The sequence below is a fragment of the Pelophylax lessonae genome (genome assembly GCF_965119305.1).
Source record: "Pelophylax lessonae genome assembly, chromosome: 6".
Taxonomy (NCBI): domain Eukaryota; kingdom Metazoa; phylum Chordata; class Amphibia; order Anura; family Ranidae; genus Pelophylax; species Pelophylax lessonae.
The window spans coordinates 170,616,725-170,641,207 of NC_138773.1; the positions used below are offsets into that span (position 1 = coordinate 170,616,725).

Here is a 24,483-nt window from a genome sequence, read left to right on the forward strand (position 1 = left end):
TAACTGTGAAGATGGATGCGGCCGCCAGCGGGGACAACGCGGGCTACGTTTGCAGGTAAGTGTCACATAATGTGCTAGTATGCGATGCATACTAGCACATTATGCATTTACTTTGCAAGGAAGAATAAAAACGAGAAAAAAAAAAAAAAAACAGAAGACTTTACTTCCTCTTTAACACACCAACTGATGGTTGAAGGCTACATGCACAGTTTCAGGGAGCACCGACCTTCAGAAGTCGGTGTACCAAATAGACATCCTCCTGTGTACTTAGGGAGCTGTGCAACTTGTGCTATTCTAAACAACGTCTGCTATTTCATCATGGACAGCAAGTTAGAACAAAAAGAAAATGTGAAATTCTGCGTAAAACAGGGCAAATCTGCCACAGAGAGGTTTGACAGGATTTGGCAAGTTTACCGCTATGATGCAATGAGTCGTTTGATGTGTTTTAAGCAGCACACACCCTTCAAGAGTGAAAAAACATCACTGGAAGATGACGAGATCAGGAAGACCTTCAACAAGCTCAACCCCTGAAAATATCAAAACCATTCAGCAACTTGTGCTTGACACGCTTCGAAAAGAAGACTTCCAGGACACATTCTAGAAGTGGCAGGAACGCTGGGAACGCTGTATTGCTGTACAAGGTGATAGTGTGTAAACATAGATAAAGTACTTTCTTGTAAACAAAGCTAGTTTAAAAACTTTTTGATACCACCTCACCTCATATGTCATAAGTCATTTAGCTATTTACCTTAAGTTCAAATCTTTAAATAAAAGACAAAAGTAGTATTGCACATCACACAGAGTAAGGCCCCATTTACTCCTGAGCTGAGCGTATGAATAAAGTGTAATTCCAGTCACAACCTAACTAAGCCTATTCTATCTACCCTTGAAAGGAAAGCTATCCATGTTTACCTATTCTGAAGTCACTCCGGTCCAGCTTCAGTGTAGAGGAGGGGTAGCTGACAACAGATGCCCTATAGTAAGTCTATGAGTGACATCAACACCCAGGCATGGCAACTGTTGTTGGTGATCTCTCCTCAAAGCTGCCGCTGGAGCGCCCTCAGCATAGGTAATGGGCCATACACACTATAAGATTTTCTGAAGACTTTTTCCTTTAGACTTACCAAAACCATATAATATGAGGTCAAACCTAAACACTTTCAATTTGTATGCAATATGGCAGGCCCTTGCACTACATAGAAAAGGTAAATCTGAAGGAAAAAGTCTTCAGAAAATCTTATAGTGTGTATCCAGCTTAAGTAGATCTTTCTCTTATAGGGTAGATAGAATAGGCTAAGAAATGGGGTGGAAGGAGATTTAAGTTAGTGAATGAGCACCCACTTTAAAGTGGAAGTAAAGCCTCCTATGGTTTTCAGCCAAGGAAGCTTCCAATTTTTGCCTCTGTTTAATCTTCCACTGCCATGATGCTGAAAATGTAAACAGTTATGACACCAGCCATTGGATTGTCAGTTTGGTTGAGAGCACAATCAATGTGAAAGTTACATTTCCGCCAGGTGCTGGGAATTTAACTCTTTTGAAACTGTTAAAATTGATGGGTTTACTTCCGCTTTAATAACATGTGGAGACAGGCTCTTTAGGCCGGTGTTTTGTCGATTACTGCAGATCATGAAATAATGCCTCCGACGATCTGCGCATGCGCAGTAGTGGCGTCACTCCAGCTGATCTGCCGATCAGCTGGCATGACGTCAACACTGTGCATGCACAGATAGTTGAAGGCATTATTTGACAATCTGCAGTAATCGACAAAACACGCATGAGCAGAGAAAGCAAGGCAAAAGTGACGACAAATTCTGCCTCCACGCTTTGCTGATCATTGGATAATGCCTCAGACAATATGCGCACGCGCAGTGTTGACATCACGCCAGCTGCCGTCGGATCTGTATTAATGGACAGAACACCGCCACCTGTCTCACCTTCAGCTGTGGAGAGTTGTGGGGTTTGGCTTGTTCCCTTGGATTCAGCCATTTTTCTGTAACATACATTGATTTGCTTTTCAATGGGCCCTGCATGTAGACAATGCTGCTGAATATAGATACATTGGGGTGAATTTAGAACTGTCGTACTGTGCATGACAACCAATCAGCTACTAGCTTCAGCTTGCTGTTAAACTTTGAAAATGAAAGACAGAAGATAACTGGCTGCCATACACAGCTGCTCCAGTTTTATAATCCCCCATAAAGTATAATACATGTTAGGATGTATGATGGTAACAAAGACAAATGCGCTGTAACGACTCGCACGGCTCAGATAGGAGGAAAGGAAGCAAATACCAGTATAATAATAAATATTTGAAGAAGACCACAATACCTAAACACAAGAGAGAACACACAGCCCGAGACCCCAGCTCTTCTTAGTACACAGCTCTATGACCCGGAAACGTTGCTCACCACTTCCTTGTAAACGCTGACTGATGACATCACCAATCTGCTGGGGTCCTTCCCGGATTCCCATACTTTACTAATAATGTAATTTAAAACCCCCCGCCCGCCTGTCCCTGTCCCAAGTCCCCCATAAAGTGCTCATATAACAAGTCTATGGTGGTAATGAGACAGTCCGCCGGTGTTCATGTTAAGAGACCCGACAGGATGGGGACCATTGCGTCAGACATGCTGTCTTCTGTAGTGCCTGACAAAAAATACAATTGTTATCTGTTATTTTGGCTCATATTATTAGGTAGTTTATTTTGCTTGTCTCTAGACAAGATGGTAATACAGTGTAGGTGTTCAAAAATACTTATTGAGAGCTAGAAAAACTGAGAATAAAGATTTATTCGCTGAAGGCGCGGCAGACTGCCCCTAGTTTGGGGGCCCTGAGCCGCGTGCCCATCAAGTTGGTGGGGGGAGAGGTAGAGGCATCGAGCTGACTTGTGTTATCATGCCGAAGGGAGGTGAGCAAATCGTTCTAGAAATAGGGGGCTGGGTGGTCGGAGAAGGCCGCTGGAGTCATTGTGATTTTATGTGAGTGGTGGAGGGAGAGCGGAGATACAGGCGGGAGACAGGAAGAATACACAAAGTTCATGGCGCCAGAATACAGAGAGCCGGTGTAGTCTGATCACACGACTTCATAGCAGAGAGAAGGCCGCTTCCAGATGGCGGATACACTGCTATCCTTCCTCTCTATTATTGTGTACATTGTATCCCCCTGATTGTTGTGTACAGTGTATCCCCCCTGATTATTGTGTACATTTTATCCCCCTGATTATTGTGTACAGTGTATTCTGATTATTGTGTACATTGTATCCCCCTGATTGTTGTGTACATTGTATCCCCCTGATTGTTGTGTACATTGTATCCCCCTGATTGTTGTGTACAGTGTATCCCCCCTGATTGTTGTGTACAGTGTATCCCCCCTGATTGTTGTGTACAGTGTATCCTTTTGATTATTGTGTACATTTTATCCCCCTGATTATTGTGTACAGTGTATCCTGATTATTGTGTATCCCCCTGATTATTGTGTACATTGTATCTCCTTTATTATTGTGTACAGTGTACCCCCCTGATTGTTGTGTACAGTGTATCCTCCTGAGTATTGCGTAGTGTATCCTCCCTGATTGTTGTGTACAGTGTATCCTCCTGAGTATTGCGTAGTGTATCCTCCCTGATTGTTGTGTACAGTGTATCCTCCTGAGTATTGTTTAGTGTATCCTCCCTGATTGTTGTGTACAGTGTATCCTCCCTGATTGTTGTGTACAGTGTATCCTCCCTGATTGTTGTGTACAGTGTATCCCCCTGATTGTCGTGTACAGTGTATCCCCCTGATTGTCGTGTACAGTGTATCCCCCCTAATGTGTATCCTGATTGTGTACAGTGTATCCCCCTGATTGTCGTGTACAGTGTATCCCCCCTGATTGTCGTGTACAGTGTATCCCCCCTAATGTGTATCCTGATTGTGTACAGTGTATCCCCCCTAATGTGTATCCTGATTGTGTACAGTGTATCCCCCTGATTATTGTGTACAGTGTATCCCCCCTAATGTGTATCCTGATTGTGTACAGTGTATCCCCCTGATTATTGTGTACAGTGTATCCCCCTGATTATTGTGTACAGTGTATCCCCCTGATTATTGTGTACAGTGTATCCTGATTATTGTGTACAGTGTATCCTTCTGATTATTGTGTACAGTGTATCCCCCCCCCCTGATTATTGTGTACAGTGTATCCTTCTGGTTATTGTATACAGTGTATCCCCCTGTTGTGTACAGTGTATCCCTGTGATTGTTGTGTACAGTGTATCCCCCCTGATTGTTGTGTACAGTGTATCCTTCTGATTATTGTGTACATTTTATCCCCCTGATTATTGTGTACAGTGTATCCTGATTATTGTGTATCCCCCTGATTATTGTGTACAGTGTATCCCCCCCCCCCGATTATTGTGTACATTGTATCCCCCTGATTATTGTGTATCCCCCTGATTATTGTGTACATTGTATCCCCCTGATTATTGTGTATCCCCCTGATTATTGTGTATCCCCCTGATTATTGTGTACATTGTATCCCCCTGATTATTGTGTACAGTGTATCCTTCTGATTATTGTGTACAGTGTACCCCCTCATGATTATTGTGTACAGCGTATCCTTCTAAATTGTTGTGTAAAGTGTATACCCCTGAGTGTGTACAGTGTATGCCCCTGATTATTTTGTGTACAGTGTATCCTCTTGATTTTTGTGTGCAGGGTTTCTCAACCAGGGTTCAGTGGAACCTTACGGTTCCTCCTGAGGCTGCTAGGGGCTCCTTGGGCTGCCTCTCAGACAGTGTTAATTTTGGCAGCAAATTTCAATTTAGTTTTAGTTTTAGTCTTAGGCCTAAAATGGCATTTTAGTTTTAGTCCTATTTTAGTCTTCTGCAAGTGTTTTAGTTTTAGTCGACTAAAACTCCAGTATATTTTAGTCGACTAAAACGCCCTACATTTTAGTCGACTAAAACTCATTTTAGTCGTCTATAATCAAATGGGTGTAGTTCAATTGTAATTTGTAATGCATTATTTAAGCATTACTCTATAATTTCCAAACTCATTATATACTACTGCTGGTCCTGGAGTGAAAAATCTAATATGTTATTATTTATAGTTTGAGCATGCACCAGTGTTAATTTTTGGCAGCAAATTTCGATTTAGTTTTAGTTATAGTCTTTTGACTAAAATGGCATTTTAGTTTTAGTCGTATTTTAGTCTTAAGACTAAAATGCCATTTTAGTTTTAGTCGTATTTTAGTCATCTGAATTGTGTTAGTCGACGAAAACGTTTTAGTCGGTTTTAGTCGACAAAATTAACACTGCTCTCAGATAAGTTCCCAATGACACCATTGTTTGGTAAGCTATCTGTAAGGGTGTGTAATTCTTCCCAATGATGACAAGAGTAAGGAGCATTTTTCCCCATGACTGTCACAATAATGTGTCATGAGTTGTAGATTTTTAATTTTTAGCAGGGGTTCCCTGAGACCACAAATTTTATTTCCAGGGTTCCTCTGTGTTTGAAAAGGGTGGTGCAAATCTGGTGTACAGGGTATCCTCCTGAGTATTGTGTGCAGAGTATCCTCCTGAGTATTGTGTGCAGAGTATCCTCCTGAGTATTGTGTACAGGGTATCCTCCTGAGTATTGTGTGCAGAGTATCCTCCTGAGTATTGTGTACAGGGTATCCTCCCTGAGTATTGTGTACAGGGTATCCTCCCTGAGTATTGTGTACAGGGTATCCTCCTGATTATTTTCTCATTAGGAGGATACACTGTACACAATTAGTTTGTACAGTGTATCCTCCTGAGTATTTTCTGATTGTGTACAGTGTATCCTCCTAATTATAGTCTGATAGTGTACAGTGTATCCTTCTGCTTGTTGTGTACAGTGCATCCTCCTAATTATAGTCTGATTGTTGTGTACAGTGTACTCTCCTGATTGTTGTCTCAATCAGGCTTGGCCACAAGTCACGTCAAATTCCCAGGGTGGGCCTGCAACCAGCCATTGTTGTCTAATGATCTTTGCTGTGTGTTTTGGACCTGAAGCCATTGCAATGAATTGCCCCTAGGGATCTTGTTTCCCATCCTGTAATGTAGTGATATTCCCTGTTCATTCAGATACTAGATCTTTCATTTCTTATAATCTCCCAAAGAAAGGGAAAAAGAACTGACTGCTTCTAATCTTTCCCACTCCAACCAAAACTAGAAAAAGATGTGCTTAGAGTTTCACTTTAAAGGAATCCTATGGAGGCTGCCATTGCTGACCTCTCCTTCTGGAAAATGCTGGTTGCCCTGCTGTAATTCTTATGCAATGGTTTTATTTTTAAGGCCTCTTGTGCATGATACTCCTGTTTGAGCATCTGTTTTTTTCTGACTATTTTTTTGTATATATTTACGCACATTTCCACTTGGCATTTGTGCGCATAAGGCGTACATTACTGACCAAGCAAATTTTTTCTATTTTTAACTTTTTTTTACTGAAGAATGCAAGGTGCGTGTTTACCCGCCTGTTTGTATAGGCACATTACAATTAATGTGCTAAATGTTAGCTCCCAAAAAAAGAAAAAGCTGTACTGAGCTTATTCAAGCTGCAATTTGCAAGTGGCCTTACTTGTGAGGGGATCCGTGTTCTGTTTGGTGGTGAGGCTGTACATCTTCCTGGGACATAGCTATGCTTGTTGGAAAGAGGAAATAATGCTAATTAATTGCTGAAAATTGAAAAGCTCAACCAAGAAATCGGGTTATCACCTGTCTGGCTGTATAGTGTATGTTGTTTGTGAGCTGTATTAATCCGAATCATGTTTTCAGACAGAGCAGTCAACGTCTAGGTAGTAAATAAGAGTCTAGAGCTTCTAGTACGGGTAGATGTTCATGCTGCAGCACTCCCAAGTATTGAGTGTAGCAAATTGTATTCCAGCACCCTGCTTTCTGCACCTATTTGACTGCTCTGAAGGCTGTAGGGTATGTATGTGACTTCTCCAGAGCCTCTCCTATCCTATGGAACTCTCTACCCCAATCTGTCTATCTCCTACTCTGTCCACTTTCAGATAATCCCTGAAAGGCTTCTCTGAAGAGATGAGTTATCTGGCTCCCACCTAACAACTGCATATTTATTGTCTCCATCAGCCATCCCCCACAGTTCAATGCCTTTTGTATCTCTGGATCCTCCCTCTTAGATTGTAAGCTCTAATGGACAGGGCTCTCTGATTTCCTCCTGTATTAAGTTGTGTTGTAATTGTGCGGTCTGCCCTCATGTTGTAAAGCGCTGCGTAAGCTATCTGCGCTCTACAAATTCTATTTAATAATGTATATTGAGACTACGTATATAGATCCTTATAAGTCTGTTGGTTAGATGTGGCCTGCTGTTAAATTTTACTTTGGATGGGCTATGGACAGCAATGGAGGCTGAAGCTGTGAAGGGGTGTTCTTGTAGTTTAGGTTGGGACAAGTGTTTTTATAAAAAATACACTTGTCTTTTTTAGAATATCTCTTAATACCTGTCTAAGTGTTGGTGCTATATGGTGTTTCATTATTATGTCTATTTATGCTACACACGAATATGTATTTTTTGTTGCTTATTTTAACACTTCCAATCATGTTTTGTGCAGGAAGAAAAGGCGGTCACAAGGGTCGGGTGAGGCAGTATACAAGTCCAGAGGAGATAGATGCTCAGATTAAAGCAGAACATGAAAAGATTCGGGTATGTCTACACAGATGGTTCATGTTGCTCTGCGCGATCAATAAAGTGAAATTAAAGGGACCTTATACTCGCCTTTCCTCCAGTGGTTCCATTGGAGGAAATAAAAGCCTGCCTGTCTGCTTGCTGTTTGTTACAGCAGAACGTTTAGTTCCCCCTTTTAACAGTAGTTTCTCTCCTCGCCTTCCAGGACTGCCTAACGTGAGAGATGATAGGCTCCTCCCCACAGGAAACACAATCAATTAACGTTCGTTAAAAGGCCTCACCCTCCCCTCTGCCCTTCAGTTTAGATTGTGTTTCTTCCTACAACGAAACGTTTGTTATGTTCACTGACCTGCAGACTCTGGGAGTCGAAAGGTACCCCTGTGGGCCAGGTTCAGCAAACTGCCTCTCCTGGAAAGGAGGTGAAGGCTGAGCTCTACCTGCCGCCTCCTCAGGCTTCTCACAGGTCACCCAAAGGTATACAAGCCGTCGGTCACCTGTGGTGTCCGTCCAGGTCTTGTCTCCGGCGCCAGCAGCTCTCCTCCACTGAAGGATCTTGAATTTTTCGCCGGGCGGGCGGTTCAAGCCTCGTCTTCAGACTGGAACTTACGGTGCAACATCAGATGCGCGCAGTCATACGGAAGAAGAAGAGTGTGGAGGAGACACCGGAACCGCTTCTTAGCGGTGATGCAGACTCCCAGGCTATCGGAGCTCGGACAGCTGCTGGGGAAATGAAGCCCTCCACAACTCATCCTCCAGGGAAGGAGGAGGAGAGGCCGGTCCAGGTGTCGGTAGCAAAACCCAGGTTGGAACCAGGTAAGTGAAAAAACGTATCCCTGATTTGGGTTGTGCTTTCAAGTCTGCTTAAAATATGCCTGGACTAAATTCTCCCATTTCCCCGACCTTAGTCGGACGTGTAGTGTCCTTTCTATGGTCTTTACATTCATGTTTTGGGTGATACTTCTACTACTACCCCAGCACTAGTAGGCCCTGTTGCTTCTAAGAAGTGTGGTAATTGCGGGGATAGGCTGTCCAGTTCCCACACCAAACCTTTCTGCTACAAATGTATTTACAAGCTAGCAGGGAGAGAAACGTCAGGGTTAATTAGAAGAAATGCTGACTACTGTTAAAACTGTACGTTCTACAGTAGGTACCCCAAGTGTTGCAGATCCTAAAGAACTCTCTTCATTAGAAGGGACTTCTTCTCAAGAGAGCTCTGTACCCAGGATAGAATCCTCAGGTCGCATTCCATCCTCCCAAGGTCTTTCCTCAGCACAAGTTAGGGAGGAAGCTGGTTTGTCACCACAGGAGAGCCGCTCAGATTCCCAAACCTGCTCGGAAGGTGAAGGGGACAGAGACTCAGATGTTCCTGAGGAGGTAGAACCATCAAGAAGTTTGTTTGGTCTAGAAAACATGCAGGGACTCCTTCAAGCTATCTATACCTCAGAGGAGATACCTTATCTACCTAAGGAAACCTCAGCTCAGGATAAACTCTACAGGGGTCTTGGCAAAAGCCCCTCTAGAGTTCTACCTATACACCATTCCCTTAAGGATTTAATCCTTCAACAAAGGCAACTACCTGAAAGCAGGTTAAACAAAGCCGGATCCTGGAAAAGGAGATTTCCTTTTAAGGAAGAAGAAATAGGGAAATTTCTTAAGAAGCCTAAAATAGATGCCCCTTTGGCACAGGTAACAAAGAGGACAGACCTCTCCTTTGTAGATGCAGGTAGCATCAAGGATGTCGTAAAGCAGAGTCCCTACTAGGGAAGACCTGGGATGCCAATGCATCTGCTGTGGCCCCAGCCTTGGCTGCTTCTTGTGTGGCAAGAAATGCCTTCTTTGGATTGAAAGACTGAGTAAAAACTTGTCTCAAACCAAAACCTTAGACATTCAGGATTCCCTTTCAGTAATAGGGAAAGCTGTGGCCTACCTAGCGGATGCTGCGGTAGAATCGGTAACAGCCTCGGCTAAATCAGGGGCTCTCCTTTAGCCCATCTGGCTAAAGGAATGGGAAGGTGATGTCACTTCTAAAACAAAGCTTTGTGGTTTACCTTTTGAAGTGTCCCTTTTGTTTGGCTCTGGGTTAGATGAAGTACTGACCCGATCCTCAGAAAAGGGGAAAACATTTCCTGCAAAACCCAAAAAAGAGGGTAACAGGAAATTTTTTCATGGCCCCCGGGACCAAAGACAAAGGAACAAAAGAGAACCTGCAAAAAATTGGAATTTTCGGAAGGGAGAAAGAGAAGCAGCTTGCTGTTCTCTTCCTCTTCTGGCGCAAGGGATAACGAATTACGTCAAAGTCAGAGTTAGGGGCAGACTGAGCCAATTTCTAGCCAGTTGGGAAGAAATTGCAGTCTCCCCATATATTTACTCCCTCATAAAAGAAGGCTACCGACTACAATCTGCATCGATTCCCCCCATGACAGTAACCCTTACACAGCTTCCCAAGGACATTCAGAAAAAAAAAACCCTTCTGCTAGGGATTCAGGAACTAGCAGAACAGTTGGTGATAATTCCGGTCCCAAAAAACAAATCTTCCAGGGGTTTTACTCCCATGTGTTTATGGTTCCAAAACCCTCGGGAAAATATCGCCTTGTAATAAACTTGAAAAACCTCAACAAGTTTCTACTTTACAGGAGGTTTACAATGGGAACCATCTACTCAGTGAGAAAGAACTTACTGAAAGACGTTTTCATGGCTACGTTAGACCTCAGAGATGCATACCTGCATGTTCCCATCCACCAGGAACATCAGGCCTTCCTGAGGTTTGCGATAGTGACAAAAGAAGAGACAACTCATTGGCAGTTCAGAGCATTACCCTTTGGACTAGCAGCCAGTCCAAGAATCTTTACAAAAGTTCTAGCAGAGGCGGTAGCCCACCTACACACTCGGGGGATAGCCATAATCCCTTACATGGACGATCTGCTGATTTTTGGCAAATCAGCAGCTCAAGTAAACAGGGACACTCAACGAGTTATGAGGTTCCTACAGAAGTTAGGGTGGCTCATAAACCTGGAGAAGTCATCCCTGAGTCTAACCCAAAGGCAAACCTTTCTGGGTTTCCAGGTGGATTCAGTGTCTCCGAAACTATTTTTGCCCAAAGAAAAAAGGGAAAAGATAGTTTCTGCAGTTCTAGCATTAAAGAATGCTCAGACCTGTTCCAGGAGAGAAATCTTAAGAGTTCTAGGACTTATGTCAGCCAGCATCCCAGCAGTTGTGTGGGCACAACTTCACGCAAGAGAGCTTCTTTTCTTCCATCTGTCCTCTTGGGACAGAAAGACAGCATCTCTAGACAAAAGGGTCAATCTCACCACACAAGTACAGTCGTCTTTGGTATAGTGGACAAGTCCAAACAACCTGGGAGAAGGCAGACCTTGGGGTCAGTGGAATCCCATAGAAGGAGCTCAGTCTCAGGGAGTCTGGAGCAAAAGAACAGCACAGGCCTCTTCCAACTTCAGAGAGTTGACGGCAGTGGAGAAAGCCTTCCAAAAGTTCATCCTGAACAGAGAAGTCCTGATTCTATCAGACAACACCACAATGGTGGCCTATCTGAATCGACAGAGGGACCAGGTCAAAACCCATCCTTGCCCTGACACAAAACATCCTAAGTTGGGCCGAAGGGAGAATAATTTCCTTGATGGCCATTCACATCAAGGGGGAGAACAACTTGCAGGCAGGCTTCCTCAGTCGCCACCTTGTAAAAGAAGAAGAATGGGAACTAAATCCCAACATCTTCTTGTCACTAGTAGAAAGGTTCGGACAGCCGGAGAAAGACCTATTTGCCTCTGTTCAGAACAAAAAAGGTGGAAAGTGTCTTCTCCCTCTCACGGTCCAAAGGGATGATGGGCCTGGATGCTCTAGCCCAGCCGTGGCAGTTCGAGCTAGCCTATGCCTTCCCTCCTCTGATGCTAATCCCCAGAGTCCTACAGAAGTTGAGCCAATCTCAGAACCTGAAATTGATCCTGATTGCCCCTTGGTGGCCCAAGAGGCCTTGGTTTGCCATGCTGAAAGCCATGTCAATAGCTTGCCCTTGGAAGCTCCCGATTTCCCCAGACCTACTGTCTCAGGGACCAGTTCTATGTCAGAATCTGGAATTCTTTCAACTGACAGCCTGGTTACTGAGCGCCAACTCTTAATTGCAAAGGGATGCTCAGAAAGAGTCGTAGACACTCTCTTTTACTGAGCAGAAAACCAGTCACTAGGAAAATTTGGCCTGGCATAGGCATAAAGAATTTGCCTCTACCTCTATTCCTAAGATTCTAGAATTCTTACGGGATGGAGTAGATAAGGGTGTGGCAGTTAACACCCTTAAGGTACAAATAGCAGGGCTTTCGGTATTTTTGGACACTAGTCTGGCAAAGGAGCCGTTAATCAAAAGATTTTTGTTAGCTAGACATAGGGTTACCCCTATTACTAGAAACAGGTTCCCCCCTTGGGACCTGACCAGGGTCCTAGAGGCGTTATCTAAGGACCCTTTTGAACCTTTAAAGGAAATCTCCCTTAAACTTTTGTCTTTAAAAGTGGCCTTCCTGCTAGCCATTACTACAGCAAGACCAGTAAGTGATCTTCAAGCTCTTTCCATAAAGGAACCTTTTTTTGTTGGTTTTTCCAGATAGGATTGTCCTAAAAACAGATCCTCTGTATTTACCTAAGGTGGTATCCTCATTCCATAGGTCACAAGAAATAAATCTGCCCTCCTTCTGTGATAAACCAAAGAATAGAAAGGAATGGGAATTCCACTGTATTGATGTAAAGAAGAGCCCTTCTCACTTGGAAAGAACCAAAACCTTCAGGAGATCAAATCACCTTTTAGTCCTTCATTCTGGGCCTAGAAAAGGGTTGCAGGCTTCTAAGCCTTCAGTAGCTAGGTGGATTAGACAAGCAATTACCACCTCCTATGAGGCATCAGGCATTCCTGCTCCAACTAAGGTTAAAGCGCACTCAACAAGAGCCATTGCTACATCCTGGGCCGAGCAAGCCGGAGCATCATGGGAACAGATCCGCCGCAGTGCAGCCACCTCGTCCAGTCATGATACCTTCCTGAAGCATTACTGTGTAGAAGTACTGTCCCAACAAGACCTAGCATTTGGCCCAAAGGTCTTACAGGCAGTGGTCCCACCCTAAGGTAGGCATGAAGGTAATCTATTATCCTCTCACGTTGGGCCGCCCTGGAAGGCGAGGAGAGAAAACCTACCTTTAGTTCACCGGTAACAGTCTTTCTTACGAGCCTTCCAGGACGGCCGGCCTACCCGCCCTTGTTAAAAGGGTGAATATTATGGATAAACTTAGGTGGTAAGTACCTATAGAATTATGAAGAACACTTCCCTCGGAAATGGTTGTGGAAGATACTTTTTTACAACTGAAGGGCAGAGGGAAGGGTGAGGCCTGTTAACAAACGTTAATTGATTGTGTTTCCTGTGGGGAGGAGCCTATCATCTCTCACGTTGGGCCGTCCTGGACGGCTCGTAAGAAAGACCGTTACCGGTAAACTAACGGTAGGTTCTTGCTGTCTCTCGTTTACATTTGATGCTCTGTAATATGGACTGTTTTATCTCGCTCCTTTAGGAAGTTTGATATTTAACTAAAAAGCTTTTCATTAGGGCTCATTATGATAAACGAAGGGTTAAAAAGAGGCACATTTTATTTAAAGTATAACTAAAGGCAAAACTTTTTCTTTAGTTTTGAACAGAATGGAGAGGGATTAGAACGCGTGTCAGTTTTTATTGCTGTCTGTGCCCTCATTAGGGGGATTCATCCTCTATTTGTCCAGTTTACAATCATCATTGAAAGAAAATCCCAAATTTGGGTTGTCCCCAGAAAAGCAATAGAGAGAAATCATTTAATGGGGACACTAGTTCTGGTGGCTTGAGGGTCCCCAAGGGATTGCCTTAATTTGGAGGGATTTCCTCTCACTTCCTGTTTTGGCAATGGGACAGGAAGTTAAGGTAAATCTCCCTAATGGGGCACAGATGGCAAAAAAAAAACAACAGGAGTTATAACCCTCCTTTACTTTATCCACAATGGAAAAAAAAAAAAAAGTTTTGCCTATAGTTCTACTTGAATATTTTTTTTTTTTTTTTTTTTTTGTTCCCTACTTTGTTGCTTTAACTGACATCATATGCAGATTGAAGCTCATCCCTTAAACTGCAGATGAATGAAATGGTAGATACAAAAAACAGTACAGTAGATACAAAAGTGGCCATGTTACTCTCTATCTCTCTAGTTCACATCTGTACAGGGTTTATCAGTCAGGTGGCCTTTTTTGTTTTGACAGCAGCTGCTGTATTCACACAGTAACTCATGGCTTTAACCACTTAATGTCTAGTGACGTAGACCTACGTCAGCTGACTTTGCGTGGTTGTACCGGGGTGATGCCTTGAGGCATAGCTAAAGGCATCATCCCGGTACCGGTTTTTTAGTGCCGGCGGTCGGTTTTCCGGCGGTAACGACCGACTCGATCATTACCCCGGCAAGCAGGAGGGGACATGTGTCACCCCCCATCCCCCCCCCCCCCCCCGCGCGGCCTTCCGCTGCTTTGCCCGGGTCTTCCGTCCCACAGGGAGACCCGAGCACCCAGCCGACACGTCTGCTGGCTGGATGGAGTCCCGATCAAAGTCGGAAGCAGCTTCGATCGGGTCTCCAATGACGTAATTCGGAGGCGGCGTCCATGACGTCAAGTCCGGGTTACTCTGCTGCAAAAGGTGGCAGATTCAAAAAGTGACAGTGTTCAAAAATGCAGTTTTCGGCGTTTTGAATACATGGAAGTGTAGTGGAGGGGTCTAGGGTCTTTTAGACCCTCGATCCCTCCATAAAGTGTACCTGTCACTGCATATTACTGTTACAAGGGATGTTTACATTGCTTGTGACAGCAATAAAAGTGATCAGATTTAAAAAAAAAAAAAAAACCCTGTGTTAAAATTTAAAAAAGAAATAAATAAGAAAAAATAAATTTAGCCATCGCCGTTAGCTCGCGCATGAAAGAAAACGTATATGGAAGTTGCGCCGCAAATGAAATCGCTGTTCAAACCACACATGTGAGGTATCGCCTCGATTCCCAGAGCGAGAGCAATAATTAAAAAAAAAAAAAAGAGCTACACTCTAAATTGGTAACCGTTAAAAAACTTTAAAGCGTCGCTTATGGAGATTTTTATTGACTGTAGTTTGTCGCTATTCCGCGGGTGTGTGCAATTTTAAACCGTAACATGTTGGTTATCTATTTACTCGGCGTGACATCATCTTTCACAATATACAACTAAATGGGCTAACTTTACTGTTTAGTTTTTTTAAATGCAGTGAAATGTGATTTTTCGTAATTTTTTAAAAAAAATTGCGTTTGAAAGACCGCTGCGCAAATACTGCGTGACAAAAAATATTGCAATAACCGCCATTTTATTCTCCAGAGTCTTTACTAAAAAAATATATATAATGTTTGGGGGTTTTAAGTAGTTTTCTAGCAAAAAATACTGATTTAAACTTGTAAACAAAAAGTGTCAAAAATAGGCTCAGTGGTAAAGTGGTTAAATGAAAAGTGTTCTATGATCACAGTATTAGAGCTGCACGAAAAATCGTTAAAAACACTGTGATCTCGTTTACCTTTTGTTTCCCCCCTCTATTTTAGTCAGGTGATCTGGCCAGTACCACACCAGCTGTGTTAGACTGCCCCCACTCTCAATGAAGGAGCACAGGAGGCACCGTAGGAGGAGCGGAGAGTTAAATGTACTAGGAGATTTAGTTACACAAACAAATTGAAGCCAAATGACAGCTCACACTGCTGTTGCACAAACAGTTGCAGTAACTTTTTTTTGTTTGGGATAAAGGCTTTGCATAAAAGCTGATCATTGTAAGCATCTATGTCAGTGGTAAATTGGTTTGTGTCAACACTCTTAACTAATACATTTCTAGGACAGCTTGTTCTATTGAAAACAAAAGGTTTACTGGCCAGATCATTAGGGGAAAATAAAATAAAGAGAGCCTAGAAAATAAAACTAATGCTGCCATGACATCTAAGAATTGGTAAGCTGCAATATAATAATTGCTTGCTTTTGGGTTTAAAACCACTCTAATTGCAAACAAGACTTCTAAATAAAAAAAAAAAATTACACTTGTTGGCCCCTTTCACACGAGCTATATAGAAAAGGTGGGGAAAAGCGCCTCTTGAGTGCGGTATACAATTTATTAGCAAGAAATTATAGTAGTGACTCACATCTCAATACTCATTGATGCGCGTGGCGTGATGTTGTTATCCGGTGGCTGGGGGCCTGCTCTTGTTCTTATCCGGTCTGAGGGTCCGGGAGCTAGTCCTGACGTCTTCCGGGTTGACTCGGTGGAAGAACTGCGGTGAGCTTGAGCGGCGGCCTGCAGCGTCTGACGTCACTTGCGGTGAGGGCAATGTGGGCAATCCGGGCTTCACTACGCGTTTCGGAGCATGCGCTGGATACCGGGTTCGGGCATGCGCACTCCTTTTTCAAATGTCAAGCTCACCGCAGTTCTTCCACCGAGTCAACCCGGAAGACATCAGGACTAGCTCCCGGACCCTCAGACCGGATAAGAACAAGAGCAGGCCCCCAGCCACTGGATAACAACATCACGCCACACGCATCAATGAGTATTGAGATGTGAGTCACTACTATAATTTCTTGCTAATAAATTGTATACCGCACTCGAGGCGCTTTTCCCCCTTTTCTATATTCCTGCTGCAGAGCCGCTTCGCTCCTCCGGATAGCTGCCTAGAGTGTCTACCAGTCCATCCTCTTATCCATCCCAAGAAACTTGGATGTACACTTCTCTCTCTCTCTCTCTCTCTCCCCTCTCCCCCTGAACTAAGAGAGTAGACCACCACCATTTTACATTGAACTGGCACATGGACTGTTAATCCCAACCTTGTGCATATGTTTTTTATCATATAAATTTTACTATCTGTTCCCACTTGCAGCCCTTATAGTGTCTAGCACCTCCTGTGAGCGCCTAAAAACACTCTCCACCTTTCACACGGGCTGTCCGATCGGGTCCGCCTATCAGTCTTTCAGGCTGACCTGATCGGACCCTCCATTCACCCCTATGGAGCAGCGGATGTCAGTGGTGATACGGCTGCTGACACCCACCGCTATCCAATCCTGTCCTCCAGATGGATAGTGGTCCTATTTTGCATCCTCGCAGATCGGATGAAAACGGACATGCGGTCCGTTTTCACCTGATCTCCCCATAGAGGAGAACGGGACGTTGTTCGTCTCTGGTCTGCACAGTGAGTGGAGATGGACCTGTCTGTCATCTGCCTGCTCCGTGGGGATCAGTGGAACGATTCGGTTCCACAGAGGCACCCATGTCAAAGGGGCCTTTTCATTACAGAACCGTGTTTTTTTTAATATTTTTGGTGTTTGGGTTTAGATGCACTTTAATAAACATGGAGTAACTGCTTTAACGATACTTTATTCATACAGGAAGCAGAACTTGAAGAAGGTGGTGAGGGAGTCTCCAAAGACCCCACCAAGGAAAAGAAAGATCAGAGTTCAGATGAAAGTGATGAAGATGATGAGAACTATGAGGTCTGATAATTTATTTTATTTTTTCTCTTTTTTAAATTTTATTTTAACTTTTTATTTCTTCATCTTCTGTTAGAGATTTTTCCTCACTTCATGTCTGTCTGGTATAACATTAAGAGAACAAAAAGTTTAGGGTACATCTCCCTAACAAAACCAGATAGGGCTTTAACCCTTTCCCACTCAATTTTAAACCGATAGGAAAAAAAAGTTTTCTGAATATACACTTTAAATTCATCAAACATTTTACAGTTTGATTGTACAATCTCCTTTGGAGCTACCAACAAGTATGTGGTACAAGAGCCTGTCTGACTGGATAAAATAATTGCATAGTTTAGCTAAGCGCTCATAATACATAGTAGGATAGCTCTAAAGTTCCTTGTACAAGGAGTGCTCAGGCAGATTGTACCATGTACGGTGAGCCTAGATCTTATCAGTGTGTGTTAGCATATTAAATTTGGTTACTTAATACATACATTTACCCATACCACTATGACCATTGACAGGTAAATTAAAAAAAACATTATCTCGTTACTGTGGCACCTGAAAGTGGGTGGGTGGGATATATTAGGCAGCAAGTGGACATGTTGTCCCAGGGATGTTCCCAGTCTGCAGAGATCAGGACTGACCAAAAGGGGTCCAAGGAGGGAAAACCAGCAACAGGGTCTTTAGGCGGCCATGGTTTATTGATGCACATGGGGAGTGAAGGCTGGCCCATCTAGTAGTCCGATCCAATGGAAGAGCTACTGTAACCTACATTGCTGAAAATGTTAATGCTGGTTACGACAGGTGTCAGAACACACTGCGCATTGCTGTTTTTTTCGCGTATGGGGCTGCATAGCGGCAGACCTGTTCTCGTGTCCACATTTAAAAGTGCCTACAATGGGCACATGAGCAACAGACTGGAACATGAGCACTGGAAGAAGTTGCCCTAGTTTGATGAATTTAAGAATGTTTTAAAGAACTCGACAAAGACTCCAATGTGTTGACTTGGCTTTCAAATCTCAATCCAATTGAGCATCTGTGGGATGTGCTATAAAAAAACATCCAATCCATAGCAGCCCCATCAAGCAACCTTCAGGACTTAAAGGATCGGCTACTGATGGCTTGGTGCCAATTACCGCAGCATATTTTCAGAGGTCTAGTGGCGTTGATGCAATATAGTGGGTGGTCATAATGTTGTGGTTGATCAGTGTAGTTTAGTATTTACATGTCTGTGAAAGTAGCCATATTTTCTCAATGCCTAAGCAGGATTTGCTGCTTGCTTTACAGCAAGTGGTTGTAATTTACAGCTCCTTCTCACAATGCAAGTTTATGGGTCTGTCATCTTACTGAAAATGGCATATGCCCTCAGTGACTGTAACTAAAAAGAATAATATTAAATGGCAAGGATGTAAAAGTCAAACTAAAGAGGAACTGCAGTCTGTTCACATAATTTTTTTTTTTTTTTTTTTTCAAATATAAATTTTTATTCAGGAAGTTCAATTTGAGTACATTTACAATTCAGCAGGTAGTACAATCTCATTTTAACCTTTGTTAATTCCACTCTTTCATCATTTACTTTAACTTGTATTCCTTCCTTATTTTCCTTTTTTGTCCCTTACCCTCCCTCCCCCCTCCCTCCCAGAAAAAAAAAAAAAAAAAAAAAGGGGGGGGGGGAGAGTTCCCCCGCTCCGCTGCCATCAGCCTAAAGGACCTCTTATCCTTCCGCTATATTCTTATCTTTTCCTTGCCTCTATCCTCCTAAGAGTTTTTTCCCTTCTTCCGAGATTATGAAGAAGTTCCATTCTTCCCATATCTTTTTATATTTCTCCTGTCTATTTTGGGAGTATGCAATTAACTCTTCCATTCTTCTAGTTTCCTCTACTCTGTGTATCCATTCTACCATCGATGGGGGTTGTGTTTTTTTCCAGTTACCTGGGATACATGCTTTAGCTGCATTTACTAAATACGGTATAATAGAATTTTCGTATCTCCCCACCGGTATATCTGACCCCTGCAACAGGAAAAAGAACGGATTTTCTTCAATTTTATATTCCGTAAATTTTTGAGTCATATTTTTTACTCCCCCCCCAGAATGGTTTTATATCTGCACAGGTCCAAAAAATATGATACAATGTACCTTCTTCTTTTTTGCATCTCCAGCATACACCTGATTCTCTCGGGAACCATCTGTGAATTTTCTTAGGTGTAATATACCATCTCGTTATGAGCTTAAAATTCAGTTCTTGGGTTCTGACACACCCAGATGGTTTAAAGGTAAATCTTAATATCCTTTGGACCTGTTCACTTGTTAGATTGCATCCGAGGTCTCTACCCCATTTTCCCGGCCACGTTAATTCCGGTTGTTCTTCCGGATTTGTCAGTAGCCCATAGGCTATTGATAGTGTATGTAATAAGGTCCCTGGCCTCACACAGTATTGTTCAAATCTTGTTAATGCTCTGCAGAAGCTTTCTGGTCTTGGTATTGATGTTAGATAGTGGTGTAATTGAATTGCTTGCCAGAAGGGAACATTATATATTCCCGCTCTATCAATCAATTGATTAATTGAGGGCCATTTTCTTTGTATCAAAAAAGAAGAGGCCTGATCAATTTTCTTCTCCCTCAGGTCCACAAACTGTCTCTTATCTAAGCCTGGTGCAAACTGTGGATTTCCCAAAATTGGGAATAAAGGGGACTCGCTCGTTGTCAATTTATTGTATATATCTAGATTCCTACACACCCTTAATGTATTTCCTATTATCGAGTGATTTTTCAGTTCCTTGGGTAATACCTGGTAGCACCATATCGCTCTCTTCAAATCTACTTCTGTTTGTGCTTGTTCTAATTGTACCCATAGCTTGTTTTCCGAGTGATGCCACCAGTCTAGCACTCTGGCCACTTGAGTGGCCTGATAGTATACTCGTATATCTGGAAAAGCCAGCCCCCCTTTTTTCTTTGGTAATACTAACAATCGTCTTGCTATTCGTGGTTTTTTGTAATTCCAAATATAATTCACAAACAGAGAGTGTATTGCTTTAAAGAAGGCACTTGGGATCTTAACCGGTAGCGCTCGCAACAAATATACAAATTTTGGTAGAACTGTCATCTTTAACAAATTACATTTGCCGAACCATGAATGCATCCCTTTACGCCATTGTTCTAGTAGGTTCCTTGTTTTTGCTATCAGGGGCAGGAAATTGAGATCGTACACCCGCGTTAATTTCGCTGGTATTAATGTCCCTAGGTACTTCACCGCCTCTTCTTTCCATTTAAAGCCGAAGCTGCTTTTCAGCACGTTTACCTGGGATAAAGGTACCCCTATTCCCATCGCTTCCGACTTCCCAAAATTAATTTTCAGATATGACATAACCCCAAATTTTTTAAACTCTTGTATTAGATTTGGCAGTGATATACCTGGGCTAGTTAGTGAAAATAGTAGGTCATCCGCGTAAGCGGCAATTTTAAATTGTTTCTCTTTTATCTTTACCCCCTTAATATCTTGATTTAACCGAATTCTACATAAGAACGGTTCTAGACTCAAAGCAAAAAGTATGGGCGATAATGGACATCCTTGCCTTGTGTCATTTCTTATTGGGAAGGCATTTGACAATATACCATTAGTTTTTACCCTAGCCATTGGCTCTGTATAGACTCTGGTAATTTTTTCTAGCATCTCTTTCCCTAGTCCAATATATTTGAGCACAGCAAACATGAAAGGCCATCCCACCCGGTCAAATGCCTTCTCTGCGTCTGTGCTCAACACTACGCACGGGATCTTTTTTTCCTTTACTACTTGTACTAAGTTAAGAATTCGGGTGGTATTATCCCTTGCTTCCCTTGATGACATAAAGCCCACCTGATCTAAGTGTACTAGGCTAGGGAGGACCTTTGCTAGTCTATTTGCAAGTATTTTAGTAAATATTTTTAGGTCCACATTTAGGAGAGATATTGGTCTATAGCTGCTGCATGAGGACGGGTCCTTACCTTCTTTTAATATCAAGGATATATGGGCCGTGAGAGTATCTCTAGTTAGCTTCCCATCCATATCTGATGCATTAAATAATCTTGCTAAATAAGGGCCTAAGATGTGGAACCATGTTTGATAATATTGAGTCGTTAGACCGTCTGGGCCTGGTGCTTTCCCCGGTTTCATGGATTTAAGAGCTTGCTGTATCTCTTCAATCGTGATTTCCCTCTCTAGGTCTTCTCGGTCTGCCTCTATCAATTTGGGTAGCTGTGACTGGTCTATATATCTCTCAATATCTTCTAAAGATGGTGGAGTTACTTTTAAATTATACAAAGAAGTATAATACTTCTCAAATTCTACTGATATTTGTGTTGGTAGCGTTTTCTTGTCACCTTCTGCCGTAATGATATGTGGTATGTACGATCTCAATTTCTGCTCTCTTACTGAACTAGCCAGTAATTTCCCACATTTATTGCCCGATTCGTAATTCATTTTCCGGCACCTTTGAATGGCTGCTTTGGCTTTATATTGTAGCAGGTCCGTTATCTGTTTTCTAATTAACTTCAGATCTCCCCTCACCGTCTCTGATAAGGTCTGTTTATGTTCTATCTCTAGTAGGCTGAGTCTTTCTAAAAGTTGTGTCATTTGCTCTCCCCTTTCCTTTTTTATACGTGCTTAATGAATATGCCCCTCATTACTGACTTGTGGGCCTCCCAAAGGGTCCCTGTCTGGCACTCAGGTTGGTCATTGATCTCAAAGTAGACCTTCATCTCCTCTGTGAGTTCCTTCACTACCTCTTCTCTTTGCAGTAAATCCTCATTTAGCCTCCAGAAGCGTTTTTTCTGTGTAGAATCTGATGTCAAGCTATATATTATTGATATTGGGGCATGGTCTGACCATGTAATACTGTCTATATCTGACTTTTTTACTGCCTGTAGCTGAGAATGGGGTACAAAAAGGTCAATTCTAGAGTAATTCTTGTGTGGGTTTGAAAAAAAAGTATACTCTTTTTCCGAGGGATGCTGTAGTCGCCATATATCTATCAGCTGAGCTTTATATAAGGCTCTTAAGATTCGTTTACTCATTCCAGGGGTAAGAGTAGTCGTCCCGGAGGATGTGTCCAATGCTGCTATCAATGGTGCATTAAGATCACCTCCCAGGATTAATTGACCTTCTGTGTAACCCATCAACTCAGCTAGCGTTCTAGAGATAAATGCGTCCTGTCGGTTGTTAGGTGTGTATATTGTTGCGAACGTTACCCGTGTCTCTCCTATTAATCCCTTAACAAATAGGAATCTTCCTTCTGGGTCGTGTCTGCTGTCTTGATAAGTCCATGGAACCCCATTTGCGATCAATATAGAGACCCCGCGAGATTTTGCTTGCGTGTATGCAGAATGATATATATATGGGAAAAATCTGTTTCTGATAAGGGATATTTTATCTGCCCTAAAATGCGTTTCCTGTATTAGTGCAATATTAGTTTTTAATCGTCTCAGTTCTGTTAATAATGTATGCCTTTTTTCCGGAATATTTAATCCTTTCACATTGTAGGAAGTGATTTTTAAGTCCTCCATCCCTGGTCAGCGGAGAGAAAAGAGAAGAAGAAGAGAAAAAAAAAAAAAAAAAAAAAAAGACCCCTCCCCTTCTGGCGGGTGAGAGATATCGGCCTCTACAGGAGGCCAAGTCTCTCGCTCGTCAGTTCGGATAACTCTCTTTTTTATCCTTATTTCACACGGCACTTCCCAGTGCCATTTGTGTGACTAAAATAAGGGCTATACCCCAGAATGTTCCTCCCCATACTCTCCCGCACCTCTCCCCTTTTCTATCTAATTCCTCTAGATACTTCTTTCCCTGACGCCGATCTGATTTACTCCCCCTACCCCCCTGTATTCCCACCTATTCCTCCCCCTCTCTCCCCCCTCCTCTTCTAGGGGGCAATATCTAGCTATTTACCCTCAATTCAAATGTATGTCCAAAGTGGGCTATTGGCCTCGGGGGGGTAGTCTCACCAAGATTTTATTCATCCTCATCTATAAAGCGGCTCTGTCATTCCCTAGTGAATATTCTTTCATACCAAGGTATTAACATTTGTTTTCCCTCAAATTATCCCAACTATCCTCCACCTCCCTCCTTCCCCTCTTAGAGGGGTTAGCTTAATTCCCTATCCTATGCTCCGTATACGTATCCCAAGGGGGGGGGGGGGTTCGGGGGAGTGGAGAGGCTCGGTATCCTTATTTATTTATCTGATTCTTTCTCTAACTAATGAGAGGGGGTCTCTCATTCCATAACCTTTTCCAAGGTGAAGGGGTAAAGCTTTATCCCCTTCCCCCTTTATATTACAACAAGTTGCAGGTGTCTTTCCACCCCTCTCTCACCTCTCTCTCCACTCTTCCCCTTTCCCCCTCCATGGGGCAACCAAGCACATAATATATATTACTTTAATACAAGTATTATCATTTATGTATGCATCTTTCACTTTATATACATATCTCTCAATCCATCCTCCCCTCCTCCCTCCATATGATCCTCCCCGTGTAGTGCATCTTAAAAATCATACAAGGGGAAGAGAGTGTTTTAAAGCTAAACTCTCCCCTCCCTAAAATGTGTTATTATCCCCCCAAGTGCCACGTGTCTTAAAAAAAAAAAAAAAAAAAAAAAATTTGTGTCAAAAATTAATACGGATGGGGAGCGTTGAAAAAAAATTTCACACTTCCTTTCTAAATGTGCTCTACACCCAAACCCTGTCATAAAACCCAAAAAAAAAAAAAAAAAAAAATTTGTGTCAAAAATTAATACGGATGGGGAGCGTTGAAAAAAAAAATTCCACACTTCCTTTCTAAATGTGCTCTACACCCAACCCCTGTCATAAAACCCAAAAAAAAAAAAAAAAAATTCCCCACACTTCCTTTCTAAATGTGCTCTACAGCCAAACCCTGTCATGAAACCCCAAAGAAAAAAAAAGAAAAAAAAAAAAAAAAAATGTGTCAAAGATTATATAGGATAGGGAGTATTGGAAAATTCCACACTTCCTTTCTAATGTGCTCTACACCCAAACCCTGTCATAAACCCCGGAAAAACAAAAAAAAAAAAAAAACAAAAAGTGTCAAAAAATTAATACGGATAGGGAGTATTGAAAAAATTCAACACTCCCTTTCTAAATGTGCTCTACACCCAAAGCCTGTCACAAACCCAAAAAAAAAAAAAAGAAAAAAAAGGTTGTGGTGTATCTCCCCCCTGCAGTTAAAGTCCCTCTATTCGGATATTCGGAAGAGAGGAGGAGAAAAAACTAAAAACAAGCAACCCAGAAAAAAGGGCATTTCATCCCTATCCTCTCTCTTCCTCTATTCCAA

General features: G+C 42.5%; 2 protein-coding genes across 2 annotated transcripts in view; one reads left to right on the top strand and one right to left on the bottom strand.

Annotated features, from left to right (window-relative positions):
* BUD31 (BUD31 homolog) overlaps positions 1 to 2,357 on the bottom strand; it is a 46,377-nt gene extending 44,020 nt beyond the window's left edge. Inside the window, exon 1 of the mRNA XM_082260149.1 lies at positions 2,329 to 2,357. The gene's annotated coding sequence lies outside the window, so the exon portion shown is untranslated. The remainder of the gene's footprint in view (positions 1 to 2,328) is intronic.
* Positions 2,358 to 2,753: 396 nt separating this feature from the next.
* The window catches only part of PDAP1 (PDGFA associated protein 1), a 39,437-nt gene continuing 17,707 nt past the window's right edge, over positions 2,754 to 24,483 (top strand). The window contains exons 1-3 of the mRNA XM_082260194.1: positions 2,754 to 2,908; positions 7,577 to 7,668; positions 17,085 to 17,189. Coding sequence (XP_082116320.1) covers positions 2,896 to 2,908; positions 7,577 to 7,668; positions 17,085 to 17,189 — 210 coding nt within the window. The 5' untranslated portion in view covers positions 2,754 to 2,895. The remainder of the gene's footprint in view (positions 2,909 to 7,576; positions 7,669 to 17,084; positions 17,190 to 24,483) is intronic.